This window comes from Microplitis demolitor, chromosome 10 (assembly GCF_026212275.2).
Source record: "Microplitis demolitor isolate Queensland-Clemson2020A chromosome 10, iyMicDemo2.1a, whole genome shotgun sequence".
Classification (NCBI taxonomy): domain Eukaryota; kingdom Metazoa; phylum Arthropoda; class Insecta; order Hymenoptera; family Braconidae; genus Microplitis; species Microplitis demolitor.
In genome coordinates, this window is record NC_068554.1 from 6,633,423 (window position 1) to 6,652,533 (window position 19,111).

At 28.5% G+C, this 19,111-nt stretch overlaps 1 protein-coding gene across 1 annotated transcript; it reads right to left on the bottom strand.

Annotated features, from left to right (window-relative positions):
• Positions 1 to 853: 853 nt before the first annotated feature.
• LOC103570510 (protein yellow) lies at positions 854 to 6,266 on the bottom strand. The gene is made up of 6 exons (XM_014444455.1): positions 5,975 to 6,266; positions 2,661 to 2,790; positions 2,352 to 2,514; positions 1,796 to 2,155; positions 1,480 to 1,665; positions 854 to 1,039 (listed from the first exon to the last, which is right to left on the bottom strand). The coding sequence occupies exons 1-6, from the start codon at positions 6,264 to 6,266 to the stop codon at positions 854 to 856; spliced, it is 1,317 nt and encodes a 438-aa protein (XP_014299941.1).
• Between the last annotated feature and the right edge of the window lie 12,845 nt (positions 6,267 to 19,111).

Genomic DNA, 19,111 nt, shown 5'->3' on the forward strand with positions numbered 1-19,111 from the left:
ACGTTAAATTTGAGCTAACATAGCTTTTCAGTACTTTTGAAAGTTTTTTGATTTTTTATCCATAGCTTATATTTTTTCTTTTAAAAATAGATAAATAGTTAAACTTTAAAATCTTCGGTAGAGTTTTTAAAATATTTTGGTCGTGAATTATTGATGAACTGATTGTTAGAGTCCAGTCGGCAAATCTTGGTCACCTGGACACGGTGTTAACTACGTTAAAATAAATAAAAAAAACTAGTAAAAGAAAAAAATAATAAATAAAATATATATTTCGTATTTTATCCAGTAAAAAAAATATCCATGCAAGTGAATCTTGTTTAAAGTTTGCGAAGGAGGTAAAAGAGGGCCAGATACTCACTACCAAAGAGTTGTAAACGACCAATTGTATTTAGATATCCGAGGGGGAAAGAGATGCAACTGGCGCACTTTATTCTTTACCACGTCAAACGAGTGGTCCCGCGTGTCAATATTCAACGAGTATAAACAGAAAAGAAAGAGATATATTGAGTCTGAACAAAAATGTTACTTGGTCTTATATATTCCAATCGCATTGATATTGAATAAGATGTTCTGAATCACTGCCCGCTTCACTCGATATATACAAAGTACAAATTTATTAAACCTCATACATACATTTATTCTTTTCTCATTTTATTTTTATTTATCAGTTACCTTTACAGTTAATACTTATTATAGAATTTACAATGTACTAAAAGTCATGAATAATATGATAACTTTTTTTTTATTGTAGTAACAAAGTCTAGTTAAAAATTTAAATTCGGTATTTTTTGATAAATGTTTCTACAAATATTATGCCTGCCTATTAATCGTTTAGATAAAAATATTATTTTGACTATCGGTCCCACCAGAGTATATTACTTCCGATGTATTTCCACGGTGTGTTATCACAAACAGTTCCAGCAATAGCGTCAGCCAAAGGCATCGTCAGTATTCTAAAGTTTATGTCGGTATAGTTTAGCGATGTTATCAAAAATTGTGGCATTTTATCTGATATTATCCACACCATTCCTTTTCGAATCTGTTGTAACATAAATTTTATTTATCAATTATTAAATTTCCTTATTATACACAGTTCAAAAATTTGTGCTAAATTTAACCCTTGTGTCAAACAACAATACAGGTTTAAAACTTGTTGAGATAAGATAACACATTAAACTTTTATTAAATTTACACTCGACGGTGTCAAATAATTGACACTAAATATTCAACTAGTTAACTTTTGTACACAAGAACACAAAATTTTCAACTGTGTATTTTAGTATAAATTTTTATCACCAAGTAATCAATCTATTTTATAGGATGTAAAATAAGTTTGATGGGTAACAATGATTATTTTGAATATTTAAAAAAAAAAAAACTACGCGGCATTTGGACCACTTAGCCTAATAAATGTATTTTTAATATGACGGGTTATAGTATAATAAAGCAGATTTAGATTTTTGATATATATGTATATACCTTAACATCAGCTGGGAATATCATAGCCTCATCGTGTCGGGCGATCAATGCTTGGTTAGCCGGTGAATAAGGCAATAACGAATTCCAGCAGCCTACGGCATTCTGATCGACCAGATTGAATAACTGGAGACCGTTCTCGTCCATCACTTCGGAAGTTGAGTGGCCCATGAATCTTTCTGGCAATACCTAAAATACAAGTCAATATATACTTGTCTGTTAGATTTTTATTTATTTTTGTTCTTTATATTATTAACACTGATCAGTGATCAATAATCGATGATTGAAGGGTAGTCATTAAGAATATTTAGATACGTACTTGGAACTCATGATAACTATCTAGAGCGAGAACTGGATCGCGAAGAATTTTTGTAGATACCGCGAACTCTCGATCACTACTTAGTGGATGGAAGAATAGAGTTCTGTAACCATCTGACAGTAGTGGTGATAAACTCATGCCGAAAATTCCTTCTTCACCCCATTGGAAGTTTAATCCATCGATGGTGTAATCACCCTTCAGTGGATCTGGCATAAAGTAACTGTGTGTTACTCTCCAGGATGTATTATTTTGCCATGAGTATACTATTAATCCGTAACCCAATTCGTCGGACATGTAAGCAAATGCGTCATCACAGCCACCTTTCCCTAAATCCACAGCGATGTTCGCTATAAATGTATTCTTGGAAGGAGAATAATAAAAATTAATTAATTAAGTAAGACATAACAAACTATAAAAAACAAATTTTATTGCAATTAGTTTTTTTTTCTTATCGAAAATGTTTTTCACATTTTCAAAGAGATTTTAGATAGTCGGTTAGATATTTGTTTTTTATTTAAATTTATGGCTCGACAAGAATTAAAAATATATATTTTACCTGATTAATATCATCTGGACGTAATCGATATTTTCGTATAATTTTATCGGTCTTTAAATCAAATATATTTAGTGTGTATGGACAAGCTTGTACGGTCGTGTTTCCAATACCAATAGTGCCGGTATCCAGTACCCAAAGACGATCACACTCATCTGCGTGAATTCTGTGGCAATAAATAAATTTATTTTCATCAAATTTAAAATTTTTTTTAAATTTTATTGGAGAAATTTAAAAATGTATTCAGTAATTTTTTTTTTTTTTAAGAGATGAAGATGAGTAAAGGGGGGTAATGTAAAATATAAGTATTACCTGTACGCGGTAGTTAGGCCAGTATCACATGCCCCTGCTACATTCTGGACCCAGTTTGGGTACGGTGTTAATTTTGGTGAACCACCACGGTTCGTATCCAACGATATGTAATTCAAGGTTGCTGGAATTCCTGCGGTTTATTTTATTATTATTACTCTTATATTTCCATTAATTTTTTTTTTTATTATTACATACTTCAAATTAATTACTGCATTTAAATTCAATTATAATTAATTACATTATTATTTGATAATATACTTAATTATTAACTAAAAAAGCTAACTAATTATTAAATTTAATCAATTTCCTGAATTCATTAATTAATTAATTAACTATTATTTACATAAATTAAACTTTACTAATAATTAGTTTAAAAAGTTGTTTTTTTATGTGAAATAATATTTATGGGAATCGATTATATAAAAATAAAGATATCTATTAATTCACAAAAAAAGTTGATCTATTCCAATCACTGGTAATAATGATGTAATTTCAATGGAAATATACGACATGTCGAATAACTATAACTCGTTTTAGAAAATTTATCGGTCATTGAATCCCGTAAATTTGTGTTAGCTGACTTTATCTCAGCTTAATGAATTAGACTTGAATAACTTTTATTTGTTTTATTTTTATGTATAATTGTAACAAACTTATTCTTATTTCCGAGAATTAGTTTTGTGATTTGAGAAAAGAAAGAAAATATAACTAGTAATTATACTAATTATCTTGTATGATTACAATCTTCATTATGATGTTGAGTTTAAATTGAATTTCCGTATCTTTATACCAACGGAGTATGATCTCTTTTTCCGCTTTAGGTAAAGGAAAGAAATTACAAATGATTGTGGTGATGGTTATTAAAACTGAGATTATTGTGAAATAGTTGAGTCAAATTAAAAGTTCGTCTTTACTTCAAAATATTTTAATTCAATTTTGTATAGACGGAATATTCTAGACAATTTATCGTAAATTCATGTTCTTCGAAAAAAAAATTTTAAAAAATGCCATAAATTTTGAAAAATATTAATACAAAAGTTTTGATTTAAAAAATGATTGTTTTTTTTGATACTTCAAAATTAAAAAATCTTATTGAAATGGTAATTTTTTAACATTTTTTTTTATTCATCAAAAACTAAGATATTAGAAATTTGCGAATATTGTTAGAATTAAATAGTAGTTTTCGATTCGAAATTCAAATTAAATAATTCGAAGCATTTGTAAGAATTCAAATTATTCGTAAATTTTCGCACTATATGATTAAAATTTAAATATTTGGTTTCAACTTTGAACATAAAATTTTTCCCTAACTTGTGATAAATTATAAAAAATTTATTTCAGTAGTTTACGAATAATTCAAAAATTTACAAATAACTCGAAAATTTCGAATTGCTTGAACATTTCGAAGTATTCGTAAGTTTTCGAATTATTCAACAAATCTGAATTGTTCAAAAATTATTGCAATAAATTTTTAAAAATTTATCATAGGTTATAGAGATAAAAATTTTGTTTTCGAAGTTTAAACCTCAATTTCAAAAAGGATTCCAAAAATATTTTTATTTTATCGACTATCAAAATGCTTATGATCTCAAAATTTTTAATCACTTAACGCATTCGTACTTCAAAATAAAAAGATAGAAAATACCAACCGTCTTTTAAATTCTTATTTATTTATTTATTTTAGTTGAACTACAATTTAAGTTTATTATTAATTGTTTTTTTTTTTAATGGTCATATATAACTGGACTCTGAATCTACTAAAAATAAAATAAAGTCAACTGGTTACGTATTGTAGACTTTGCCGCATTTACATACTTACGAGTTTACGCACAGACGACGGAATTCGAAATTTAATTTATTAGTGACATCCAAGATAATTAATCTTTTTTTTAGAATGCTCTCTTAGTAAAAGCATATTATACAATTTTATTTCTAGAAACGAAATCGGGATACAATTTAAAGTGAAAGGATCTGCTGAAAAATATTCAACAATATAAAGCATATTCATAATAATGCTCGAGGTGTTTTTAATAAAAAAATATAAGTATTATATGAGTGTACACATAAATTGTACATGATAACTTAATTTACACCCGTGAGGTAATTTTTCGGGCCACGCTGGTTAAATAATTTTTTTTAAAACCGCGTTAGTGAACAAAAAAATTATACTCTTTGTAAAATTTTATACAATATCACTGGCAGTATCTGTGTTTGTGTTGCATTGTAAGCCAACAATGTTACATTGGGTGTCAGTTTTAAATAATATGAGAACGAAAAGTTGGGCGCCAAAGAACTTTTTTTTTTTTTAGCGTAAAGTCGTTAAGGGCGGAGATATAAAATAAGTTAAGTGCTTTCGCGTAATCGCAACCATTCAAACTCGTTCTCTTGTTATGTGCTGTATTTACAAGTATTTATATTTTTTATTGTTTGCTCGTTTTTTACGGGATCATCTCGCTTGTGACAGTTGTAATGTTAGGATTTAGTTATTAACTTCAACCCCAGGTGTATTTATTAATTTTAACTCTATTGTCATTTAAAATTTCTGGATATAGATATTTTTTTATTTCTTATGTCAATCATTTTATTTAACTTTACTCACAATTTTTATAATAGTTTTATTTTTAAATATTAAATTTTAATACTTTATTTATATTATTAAATTTTATCACCGAATATTCAAATTCACGGTTTTAAATTTGTATAAAAATTATTGAAAAATAAAAAATTTAATCTCTCAATTTATATTGCCAATATAATTTTCTTCAATGTCGCATGAAATTGTCAACAAAAATATACAATAATGTAAAAAAAATTGAAATCAGCAAACTCGTATAAAGGAATAAAAAAATCTAAAATGCAAAAAATATTATAAGGCATAAATTTAGATGAAAAAAATTTAAAAGCAGTTCCGAAAAAGTGTGTAGTATTAAATGATAATAATAATAGTAGTATGTATAATAAAATATAATAAAAACGGTATTCAGGATTGGCAAATTCAGTGCATTCATACATACGACGAATTTAGTGATATTTTTTGTCATAAAAACCGGAAGTCGTCCAGACGAGATTCAAGAGACTTCTCTTCTACATTTAAAAAAACCTCTAAGTACATCACGTATACCACAAGACGTTTTAAGTACAAGTACAACCAAATGTCGACGGACGGTCCATTTCCGTTTTATCCGTCCGTAAAAAAAAAAAATTTTTTTTCTAATTCTTAAAAAACGTGTTTGAATACGATTACACCTTCACCTTTTACTTAAAAATTCCATAGACTAAAATTTTTTTTTAATCAAGTAAAAAATAAAACTAACCATCTTTCCATCTCGGTACAGTGACAAATAATTTATTGTTCCAAACTTCAATTCCAACCGGAAGTCCATTTTCGGGCATATAATCTCCACTTTCAAGAGCTGCAGCGCGAGACATTGGGTCTGGATAAGCCCAATCTAATACTTGCCACGAAAACCTTTCAAGTATCGGAGCACGTCCAAAGTGTGCTGCTCCACCCCATCCTTTCAATCCACTAGCACTTGCGCTTTTATTTAAAACAATTATTGATATTAAAAAAATCGCGAATAAACGCGATTCCCGACGAATTTCCATAGTCGTATATAAATTAATATTTCAATGTACTCGAATTGTGTTGAATGATAAACTGACCCATAAGGACAATTTCCAAACGTTATATATTTGAAACCCCCCATCAACAACTTAGTTGCCCAGCTATCTGAAAGAAATTGCATCGCTTCTTGTTGAATAGGATGTAGTGTGAGGAGATTAGCTGTGGCAGGGGTTAATACAACTCGCGTGTATTCGTTCTTTCACTATTTATATGTATATATGTTTATATATACATATATATTTATATAACTGTTCAGAACACGTGGGTTTGTAAGGAGGATTTATATGTATGCGCCAGATGAGAGAGAGAGTGTACTGTCTTATTAAGTTTATACTGCACTCTGTTTTGTATTGACATCATCAAGACACACAAGACACACCCTAACTATTTACTGTTGTATTCTTGTACACTAGTTTGTTTTCACGTACAATTGACCTCAAGGTTTTGGTTAAACTTGTTGTGTAAAGGCTATTACCCGGTGACATAATAATTTTAAAATGAAAAATGAAAATTGAATTACTTTATGAGATAAATTTAATGATAAACAAAACTAATCTCGTTATAAAATTATTTTAAAAAACTATACCGTTATATTTTATGCAATAATATCTCTTGTAAATTTTAATTTTGAAAGAGAAAACGCATTTTTTTTGTTTATAGTTTTATACGAGTTGTTTGCTGAATAATTTATTAGGGATTAAACGGATGAATATTATTTGAGTTGATTGTATGTATAAAAATGTCGGATGAATAAATGAAAACATCAAAATGATAAGTGGTAAATAAGTATTTATTAAAATAATTAATAGCTGTCAGGCACGTGTAAATGAGAATTAAAATTTTCTATTTGTTAATGACAGCTAATTAATATGCGTATGATTGATTGAGATTAAAAATCTTAATGAAATTTGAATACGAGATGAATTTTTAAAATTATAACCCAAAGGTAAATATAGGAAATGGAAAGATAATAATTAGTTCAATTATCGAGAGAGCTAAATTGCTAGTATAATTTTGAAGCAATCGGTAGTAGAGAAAATTTATCAGTGCGTATTTACGTGGGATTTATTTTTAATGAAAAATATACAGGTAATTCCGTATTTGTTGATCAGATTCTGTCCGTTTCAGTTGAATAGTAACATATCACATTTCAAAACATCACATTACCTTTTTCCGACCGATTTTTATCTATGGAATATTTTTTTCGTTGATTTATTTTATAAATTATAAATTATTTTGCAATTAAATAACTTAATTTTTACATTTGATTTAACTTACATGAAATTCTCGATCATTAATAATAAATATTTAATTAGAATTTAAATTATTTTCAACACTTTCAATTTATAATGTAAAAAATATTAATGATTGAAAGAAAAACAAAAATAATTTACAGCAAATCACATTGCGGTTTATTTATGTCGTATAAATAGTACCATAAATAGTTTGTTATTAGTTGATTTTAAACGTGGAAATGTTTTTACGGGTGTGGAAAGTAGGCCGAAATAGTATTCACTAGTTCTCGCGGTAATGCTGAAGCTTCGTAATAACATAATTAAATAATAAATATTAAGTGCAGTTTTTATCTTACAGTAGTGATTTAATCACGCTCTAAAATTAATAAAATCATAAAATTCAAAAAATTATTTATAAAATAAATTATTTAAAAAAATATAATTTTTTTTTACGTAAGTGTTGAAATTAAACATGTATACAATATTTATCTTAATAATTTTCAGTAATAAAATCATATAAAATTTAAATAATATGTATGATAATTATTAGCAGCCGCGTGTGCCAATGCACTACCGATTTGCATGGAAGAACATATTTAATATTGAGCAATTGCGTGTATTTTTGTTCTATAAAATGTTTCGATATGTGTAAGAAAAAAAGGATTAATTGTTGCGTTGGTGATAAAGAAAAAAATTAATGAAAACGAAAAAATTGATCGCGTGAGTGGTAGGAATTTCTAATACGTGTATGGTAACGTAATGGAAATTTTCCCTAAGTAAACATTATTGACAGCTGAAATAATTTTTTCAGACTGCATAAAGAAGATTGTTAATTACCTTTCTCTTTACTAAATGATAAAAAAGTAATAGTTAACATAACATATGAATATAACTCTTTGCGTTTTAAAATAGAACGCTTCATGGAACAGCAGTCAATTCGCGTTTTTTGGCTTATTTCACATGATTTATTGTTTTATAATAGACTAATATAAAACAATACATCATACATGTTGTGATATGTAATATGCGTATAAAAATATAATTGTTAATCGGAAAGATATCTTCCGTATTCTCGAGTGAAAGCTAGACTCTAACTTGTTGCTCGTTAATTAAATATATGTGAGACATTCAGTTTTCAAGTTAAAGATTCATGTTTACACCTATGCTATAGCAATGACGGGAATTTATTTACTTTCCATTTTATTTATGGGATTTCAGGGGTAGGAGTCGAGACGATTTTTTTACGAAATTATACATGCTGTAGCTTTCTGTGCAGATTCAATATGTGAAGAAACTATACGTTGATACCTTATGATTTATGATTAATAAAAACTTGTCGTGATTCAACAAGGACAGACGATTTAATTAAAAATTTTACTAAACGCTAAATCGATCATAATTTTAATTAAAATTTTTGAGTACAGTTTGTGCAATTAAAATTTACAACAGTTGAAAATTAAGCTAATTAAAATGTCTATTATTAATATTTATCTCACTAATGAGCGTATAACTGCGCGATTTGTAGTATTTGTAGGAATACTTAGATAATTGTTAGGATACTAAACAATTACTTGAAGGAACAAAAAAAGCGATTTTTTCCATTTTCGAATAGATATTTTTCCAATAATGACATAAGAAATTTGAGGGTGTTAACATGATGAATTAATTATTTCTCTGCTAAAATTGTAAAAATAATCATCTAACAGAGAAAATTCCTATGTTATTACATATATGAATTTTTGCTATGTCAACATAAGAATAATTTCTATGCTAACATTGAAAAAATATCTATGATACCGGTGTTGCGGTGCGGGATTTTGCCTGTGGAATCAGTAAGATAAGGAATAAGTTTCATGTACCAATTTTTTTGTCCATATAATGAAATTTCCAAATTTGAAAAACAATTCAAAGTTTCGAAAAAAAATCAAATTTTTAATTTGAATTTTTTTTTCATGATACAGCATCGAAACTGAAAGTTTCAGTGTCTCTACAGCCAGTCGAAACAAGCTAATTCTAAGTCGAGGCTGCAAATTACTGCTAGCGAATTCGTAATTCATAAATACCTTCATACAACGAGAAGAAACACAATTGTTTCTGCTCGGAGTTAGTTAAATTTAATTTTCATTTGTAGACTTATTACTCTCATTTGTTTACTTAATACTTCAGTTTATTCACTTCATTTTTTAAGTGGCAGTTTTAATTAACCAAATAAAATTACTAAAAATAATATTTTTGTTTTAGGGGAGATCGGGGCAAGGGAGCCCCCCTAAGCCGGTTGTTACTTTTTGTGACTTTCAACCATCAGATCACTTTATTTTTGTCTTATTTTGAACAAATTTTTAAACATTTTGCTAAAACTCTGGAAAAAAAAAAAAAAAAATTTGAGACAAGTAGGCTCCCTTCAAAAAATGATAAATTCTTTTTTTTTTTTTAATTGTGTTCATCATTAAGAATGTATTTCCTTCACTTGACAACTATTTTTTGGTTTTATATTACTCAAAAAAAAATTTTTAAGGTGTAATAAATCGTTCCCCCTCGATTAGTTTAATTACGAATTGTCATTTAATAAGAAAAAATAATTCTATATTTCTTATTTGTCATTATTTTGAACCCGAAAAACGTGTTTTTTTATTTTTTAGATTACATATTATTTTGCGTAATTTAAAAAATTTTATCAATTAAAAAATAAATTTTAATTTTTGAATATAATTAAAGACCAAATTCGTCTCAGACATAGAGAATCAGCCAGAAAATATGAAAAAATCATTTCTTCAGAATTTTCGGCTGGTCCATTTTGCCCCAGTTGTTATACGTAGGGCCGAAAATGCGCCAATATATCGGATTTATAGTAATTTGACGAAAAAAAAAACAAAATTTTTTTTTTTGATTAAAATTTCAGGGGGGCCTCCTTGCCGCGGTCTCCTCTACTTACTATTAAATAGATGATTGTAAATCACATATTTCTCATTCTCTAACGGTTCTCCTTATCATTGGCTTGAAATTAATTTATTTCTTACTGGCTGCTGACACTAAATCTTGAAGTTCCGATGCAGGTAATCATGAAAAATATGGTGTGTGACAGGATAAAACTCGATTTCAGACTGCGGGTGATGTCAGCCCACTTCACTCTAGTCTAAAATCGTCTTGTTTCATCCCTTGTCACACAATATAGTATTTCGAATTTGGAATTTCCTTTAAAAATTTGAACCTCATTTCAAATTGAATTTTTTTTCAAATTTTGAAATTTCATCATATATTGACAAAAAAAAATTGGTCTATGAAACTTGTTCCTTATCCTATCGATTCCACAGGAAAAATCCTATTGATTCTACAGAACGTGTCCTGTTGCTGTAACATGAAAATCCTGTTGCTCCCACAAGGCTACGCCCTGTTGCAGTGCCTTTTTTCCGTGAATGTACATAAAAGTCTAAAAAATAAATACGAAAAAAAAAATAAGCGCTGCAACAGGACAAAACCCTGTTGCAACAACAATCGATAAAATAAGGAACATGTTTTATGTACCAATTTTTTTTTTTTTAGTATAGTATTTTTAAATTTGAATTGTTTTCATAATTTGAATATTTTCTACACTGAATTTTTTTCAAATTTTGAAATTTTACTATACGGACAAAAAAAAATATTGCTCCCACAGGATGTGTCCTGTTGCTGTAACATAAAAACATTGTGGCTGCAACAGGATTTTGTCCGGTTGCAGCACCTATTTTTTTCCGTGCATAGCCCCCTTACAGTAACTTATAACCAGGTTGTGTTGTCCTTTGTGATGGGAAGAACTGCCACTTTTTTTCAACGTGTAGTAGACAAAATACTCTAATGTAACTAATATCTAGATATTTTTCATATTTTTTATAATTTTTATCATGACAGCATGGGAGTTTCTCTCCCTATGTAAATAATAGAATAACAACTGCTTTTCTTCTCCATGGGCTTCATTTAATTATTAATCTTTGTTTTGTATCCTTTGAATATTATATTAATCAATATATGTAGAGATGAAAAACATTAGAAATGTCCAAATTTCCAGTATTATCTGGAGTGTTGGCAGCATTCGCCAATGGCCCATGCAAACAAAGTCATTTATAATTTAAAATTTTATTTAAACTATTTAGCGTGATAATGTAATATCAAAAACGTATATCTTGTTCATGTTCATTAAACTATGTTAATTATTTAATTCAATTTAATAAGATAGAAATAAAGTGACATAAAAGTTAATTAACTTTTGCACATGATAAAAGTTTTCAGTCATAAAGAATTTAAACGAACAGGTGTCATTATTGATTAGAAAAATAAATGAATAAACTAAATTGACATTAGATAGATAAAAAAAGACGTTTTAAATGATTTAAAATAAATAAAACTCGTGATTATGATAAATATATTATCGCAAGTAAATAAATATATCGAGAGGGAAACCGGCTCCTCTTCCTTTCGATCGTAAACAAGCAAGAGCAAGTAACTTCTACGACGATATAGAGTGAGACAAACTTACGCGTATGTGGCAAACTCGTTGGTAGGTGAGTAGGTCGTGTGGCAAGTTGATATATATATATATATATATATATATATATATATATATATATATATATAAAGTGCAACTGGTCTTACCGTCTGCTTTACTTTAATGAATGAGACTTGAAATATGTGGTTTATAATACGTATACTTATAACTCTTGTCAGGAATCGTACAAAAAATATGTATCATTACTTCTTATATATTTAATGTTTTTTACAACATTCTTGCAAGTTTGCTCGACTATTTCCTTCTTTAATCCATTAATTGATGTACAATTATCGACGTTTAATTACTCGTAAAGTTGGAAACATTTTTTTTTGTCCCCGGCTTCAAATAGCGAAAAGGGAGGGATATAAGCATTTGCCGAAACAGTTCTAATCGATTTTTTTGTTGTATTTTGCTTTTTCCGTAATCTAATTTAATTAAGAAATTGGTTAAGCATTCAATATAATCAGAATCTAGTTCTTATAGTTATAGACTAAAATTTTTTATTCGTCAAGAGACACTGTCGTGTCTGGCACCAAGTATGTATTGAACAGGTGAGAGCGCGAGAATTTTCACCAAGTATCTATATCCGAACCAGTTACCAATTTGTTAACATGTAAATTTTATTATTAGACTAAAAACATTATATACCATACCCGTATTGTATGGTAACACTGAAAAAAATGTGGTTATCGTAACCAATCTGAAGTATTGCTAATGTGGTAAATAGTTGTCATAACAAAATGTATCGTTAACTTGGCAATACTACATTGCTGCATTAACTATCTTGAATTTTGAATATAAGTATTGTCAGTTTAACTATATTCCGTAATTATATTCTCTATACTTGGTATGTATTGCTGTTCTAACGATTCCTGTATAGAGTGCTAGTATAGCAAACCAAATTGTTAATATAGCAATCGAAATGGTTAATATAGCAATCCGGATTGTAAATATATCAATACGTATTCTTAATGTAGCAATACGTATTGCCGTAGCAACCATTGTATAGATAGTTGATTTAACAAAGCATTATATGGGTAAAATCGCAATGTAACCTTTACGCAAATAAAGTATTGTTATATTAACAATCTACGATTTTTCAAACTTTAGATAGTTACTATAACCTAACGGTTCTGCTATTACAGCAATATTTTTTTTCAGTGAACAAGTCGTTTAAATTATAGATTATAGCAATGGTACTCATAAAAATTATGGTATAATCATTTCTATCTATATGAATTTCATTCTTATACGATATCGGTAGGGTAGAGTGAGGTCAATTGAACCAAGGGTCGTATATCTGATAATTCCAAGTAATTATTACCATAACGATATAGGGTTGTATTTTATAGACGTTCTCGAACGGTTACCATAATTTTCTCTCCGCGTTGCTTAGCTACTATTCAATTTCGATAGTTACCTGTTCAATATTAGTGTTATACATATAGTATATTTTATAGCATTAATTGAGATTCAATCGGCGTTTTTAATCAAGGATTGCTTCAATTGTCAATTAAAATTACCGACTGATAGTATGTTTTTACTACATATATTTTTTTATATTCATATATAAAAGACAATTAAAACTATCATTATGTTAACACCATTATAATTACCTTGCTTCAAAAATTTGGCTGTACAGGGAAAAAAATAGGCGCTGCAACAGCAGTCGTGGGGGGGGGGGGAAGGGAGCAATAGGACAAAATCCCGTTGCAGCGACAGAACTTCCATGTTACAGCGACAAGACAAAATCCTACTTCAGCAACAGGATTTTTCCTGAGGAATCAATATGATAAGGAACAAGTTTCATGTAGGGGAGAGTGGGGTCAATTGAACCAAAAATACTTTGACATTTTTTTTTATATGAATAAAAGCAAAATGATAACTTTTTTTTTTTCAAAATTATAATTTATTATATTGACTATCATTTCTCATAAGCACATAACTTAACGAATGATGAAAATTTTCAATAAATACGGAATTGTACAACTGCATCAAATGGTTCAATCGTTCCCTTTGCGGGGGCAATTGAACCATGAGTATTAGAACCACAAACGAGTGACTTTAATGAATAATTTACTATTCATTACAGCTTACAACTAAAATTACAACACTTCTAATTATATTTATTATTTTTTATAATATTATATGTTATAACAATCACTTTTAAAACTTCGGTAGCTATAATTATTTTTTTTCTTGGTTAGTTTAGCTTGTTTTCACATTCTGTCAAGATGCGCGCGCATGTCGGATTACTCACAGTGTGATTCGTGTGGTTCAACCGTCCCCGAGAGTACTGGTTCAATTGATCCCATATGATTTTATTGAAATAATTAGTTTAAAAAAAAATATTCAAGAACTATTTTACTAGAAGTAAATCTAGAAATTTATGACTAATATATGTAAGAAGGTATTACAATAAAAATTTTAAGATTTCATTTGAAAATCAAAAAATTATTAAACAATTTGCCAAGAGCTGAAATCAAAGTTCAGATACCTAAAAACACAAAAACTTTAACTTTTTAAAATTAAATCATCATATTGGTTCAAAATTTTGATCAGACTAAGGTTTAGTGTATTAAAATATAATTTCAAGAGGACGACTCATTTTTATATTTTTTTCGATTTTTTAAGCTTACTGGTTCAATTGCCCCCTGGTTCAATTGACCCCACTCTCTCTTATCGATTATCTGGTAGTATCATAAAATTTCAAAATTTGAAAAAAATTCGAATTTAAAAATTTTAATTTTTTCGCAAAATTGAAATTTTTTTCCAAACTGATTTTTTTTTTTTCAAACTGCGAAATTTTATAAAACTGCCAAAAACTCGGTGCATGAAACTTGTTCTTTATCATATTGATTCCTCAGGAAAAATCCTGTTGAAGCAAGGTAATTTTGATGGTGTTAACATGATGATAATTTTAATTGTCTTTTATATATAAATATAAAAAAATATATGTAGTAAAAATTGCACAGGAAAAACATAGTTGCAGCGTCTATTTTTTTCTGTGCACATATACACAATTAATTATGTCAAAATTTGATTGTACCAAATTCTCCGATTTGAATCAATTTTACGTGTTCTTCAAAATTCTTTTTTACCTTTTAAGTGTTAACAACAGTCAAGGATATTTATATAACCGATTCAATTTCTACAATTTATATATTTGTTTTTACTTTTTTAAAAACTAGTATTTATTTAAATTCCCTCATAAATTGACTATTATCTGTTCTTTATTATTGCAAGTGAAAAAATCGTAATTATTATAAAAATATATCGCGTGTGGCACGCGTACAGACAGTGGATTGAGTAAAGTGGGAGATAAGTGGACCAGTAGATATAAAATATATTTTTTTTTTTTTATCGAGACACATGAGAGTTTCAAAGGCTTCTCGGTTATATTTTATTCGGTGTCAAATCCATGTCTTTGTAACGAGTAAAGAGTAAAGAGTATTAAAAGTAAGTGAAATAAAAGAGGATGAGGAAAGAGTTGAGCATGATAAGCCGTGTAAACGGGGAATGCAGACTTTGGCTGATGTTAAAGCTGAGGCTGAGGTCTAAAAGACTGGACGACAACGCAGGTGCATGAGTTTCATTTCGTTTTCGTGTACCAGGTTCTCTTATTGATGCCTTTAAAAGCCACGCGACTAAGTCACACTTTTATAATAAATAAAATTTTTTTTTTTTTGGCGGAAATATCAATGGTTTGATTTTCATTGAATGACAATTATTTTATTTTCTTATTAATTAATATAATTTTTTGTTAAATTTTTTTCCGAGTCCAAATGTCACTGCATATGTCGCGAAATAATAATAATAATTTGATGTAAAAAAACAGTGAAGGGGGTAGGAATGAAAAATTTGAGACGGTTAAACACTAACACAGGTGTACGAGCTAACGAGCACTCGGTCCCTTTTTCTTGCACGGAGCGCAAAAGACGGAAACAAAAATAAAAAATGTGTAGTATGGTATAGAGGATATGAAGTAGAAAATGGACGGAAAGAATAAGAAGAATAAAAGAAATGAGAGCGATAAAAATAAATGAAAAAAGTTAGAGAGAATGATTATCAACAATTTGGGTAGACGAGTGTGTTATAGCGCAGATTTGATCCACGGTGAAATGAGCTCGCGGTAAAGTATAAGGTGTTAAGATTATCAAGGTGATATGCAGCTTCTGGTATGATCGTAAGTGCCAATGAGTGTATAGTTAACTCTTTCTCTCACATGGTATAAAATAATCGTGAACGCGAAAATAACAACGTTGCTACTGATAGTATGATGGAATAAAAATTTTAACAGTTCGAAATAAAAATAAGACTTTTAAATTACACCTTTAGTCAGCTAGTATTATTTTATTTTTCTTTCTTATAACAGAACTAAACTTCTGTGGTTTAAACGTTTATGTTAAAATATATATATATATTTTTTTTTTTTAGTTCGAAATTTTTTTTTTGATGAGAGATAAAAAACTAATTATTATTTTTTTATATGCATAAATTTAAAACAAAAATTATTATTAGACCTAGACTCTAATATATTATGTCAATTTTCACAGAATACTTTTTTAGTAGATTTTTTATAGGAATTTGGATATTATATTTGTTCTCAGTGAAATTTTTAATGGTATATTGTGTAACAAGGGATAAAACAAGACGATTTCAGACTAGAGTGAAGTTGGCTGTCAACACTCGCAGTCTGAAATCGTATTTTATCCTAGGTCTCACACCATATTTTTCATGATTCCCTGCGTCTGAACTTCAAGATTCAGTGTCAGTAGCCAGTAAAAAAACAAGTTAATTTCAAGCCGATGATAAGGAGAACTGTTAGAGAACGAGAAATCTGTGATTTACAGTCACTTATTAAATAGTAAATCCTACAAAAATATCATTTGTACTTATTTTTTAGTAATTTTATTTGGTTAACTAAAACTGTCACTTAAAAAATGAAATGAGTAAATTAAAGTGACAAGTAAGCAAATGAGAGTAATAAGGCTGCAAATGAACATTAAATATAACTAACACCGGGTAGAAACAATTGTGTTTCTTCCCAAGAAAAGAAACACGCATATTTCTACCCGCTGTATGAAGGTATTTGTGAGTTACGAATTGGCGAGCAATTATTTGCAGCATCGGCTTAAAATTATCTTGTTTCGACTGGTTGTAGAAGCACTGAAACTTTAAGTTTCAATGCTGGTATCATGAAAAGAATTTTATCCAGTTGTTTGCCTAGTTTTTGGGTAAAAATCTAGGTCAAATTCGAAGATAAGCCAAATCGGTCAGTTAGTTCAAAAGTTGATGTTCCTGAAGATCAGAACGTTTTTCGCGGAACGAAAATAAGGAATAAACAGTAAAAAATCTACTGGATCTAAATTTCTGAAGTATTTCGCATGTCAGTAAAAAATCTCCCAACTCACTCTTAATTCATCTGTAGACTCAAATTACATAAATTATTTTAATTTTTGTTACGTAAAAAACGTTTCGATTTTCAGATACATAAAAGTTGTAACTGTTAAAAGTTTTTCAAATTAAAAAAAAAATTTGAATAAAATGCGATAGCTCATTTACGATGAATGTATCTGAAAGCTCATGAAATTAGCTTTAATTTTTGTTATATCATTTACGATTTCGACAATTTTTTCTAAAAGATTAATGACTTGAAATTTGAAATAAAATATAAAAAAATTTTGTTACGGCTTTAACTCTCAGTATCTTTTGAATGATACGTTGCAGATTAATTTTGTTAATTACATCTTATTGTAGCTTATATAATAAGTTTCAAATCGCTTCACTAAGGCTTTATCTAAATGAAACTTGGCACACATATCGTTCGAGTTAATACTTAAATTATAATAATTTATTTAAACTGGTGTTTCAACTTTTATCTGATTTGTTAATGATGCTTACGATTATTAAAATTTTTATCGGTTGAATAATAAACATATTAGGAGAAATCTATTTCCATTTTGGCTGGCAAATGGCTGTTTTTTCTTATTACCATTCATTAAACAAGAAAAGTTTTCTGTTACCACAACGTTGAATATGTTGCAATGGCAAATTTCTTTGTTGATATATGGATGACTAATAATTTGTTACGGTAACAACAGCTTTGTCGTGACAATAGAACATCTGATAAATCAAGTAACAGAATGTTAGTATATAACAAATCCTTACTATCAAGCTTGTTTTAAAGTCGTTCAATTTTTATGGTCACTTCACTGACATGTATGAATACTAAGTTTTTTTGTACTTATTTCGACATCTAATGACACTATGGAGCTAAGTTAGTTAATCAAACGTGATAATTTTTTAATTAAGTTTGATGTAAGAACTTGTTGAACAAAACCTTTCCTGAAACTTTATATAGAAACTCGGCATAGGTACTTTTTATATCTTTATAAATAAATTTTCTTTGAATTCATTTTAATGACTACTAGTTTCAAATTCCACCGACGTTTTTAATTGATATACATCGTTTTTAAAAGAACATTTAAATAAACTTTTAGAAATTCAATCGAATAAGTGGCGTTTTATTGTTTTTCAATGTCAAATTTATAGATTATATATGTTATACTTTTGTTCATATTCAGGTCTACGCGGGAAAAAAAGCTATTTTTCTTATATTTAAAAAGAGGAAATTCCTATGTTGACAAATATGTCTAATTCATATCCTGTCGTTTATAAACTAACATCAAATACCAGCTTTTAGACAATGTTGATATGCTGTCTATTATGCGTACACTTGATGGCGACAGTACACGAGCATGAATCGTATGCTTGATGACAGCCCATTCTGTTCAGCAGAGTACGCTAGCATATTGCCATAATAGTCATGGTCATCAGTACCCATGCATCAATTGTAAGCACGATAACACATACTGCTAAGCAAATCATGCCTACATATTGCTAGTAGATCCGGTGACATAAATGTATGGTTCTGTTAGCATTTCATACCAACATGTTCGGTGATTTGAGTATAGGAATAATCTGTATGTAAAAATGGAAAACTGCCACTATTTTATGAAAAATTTTCCTATATTATATGAGACCTTTTTCTATATTGACGTATAGA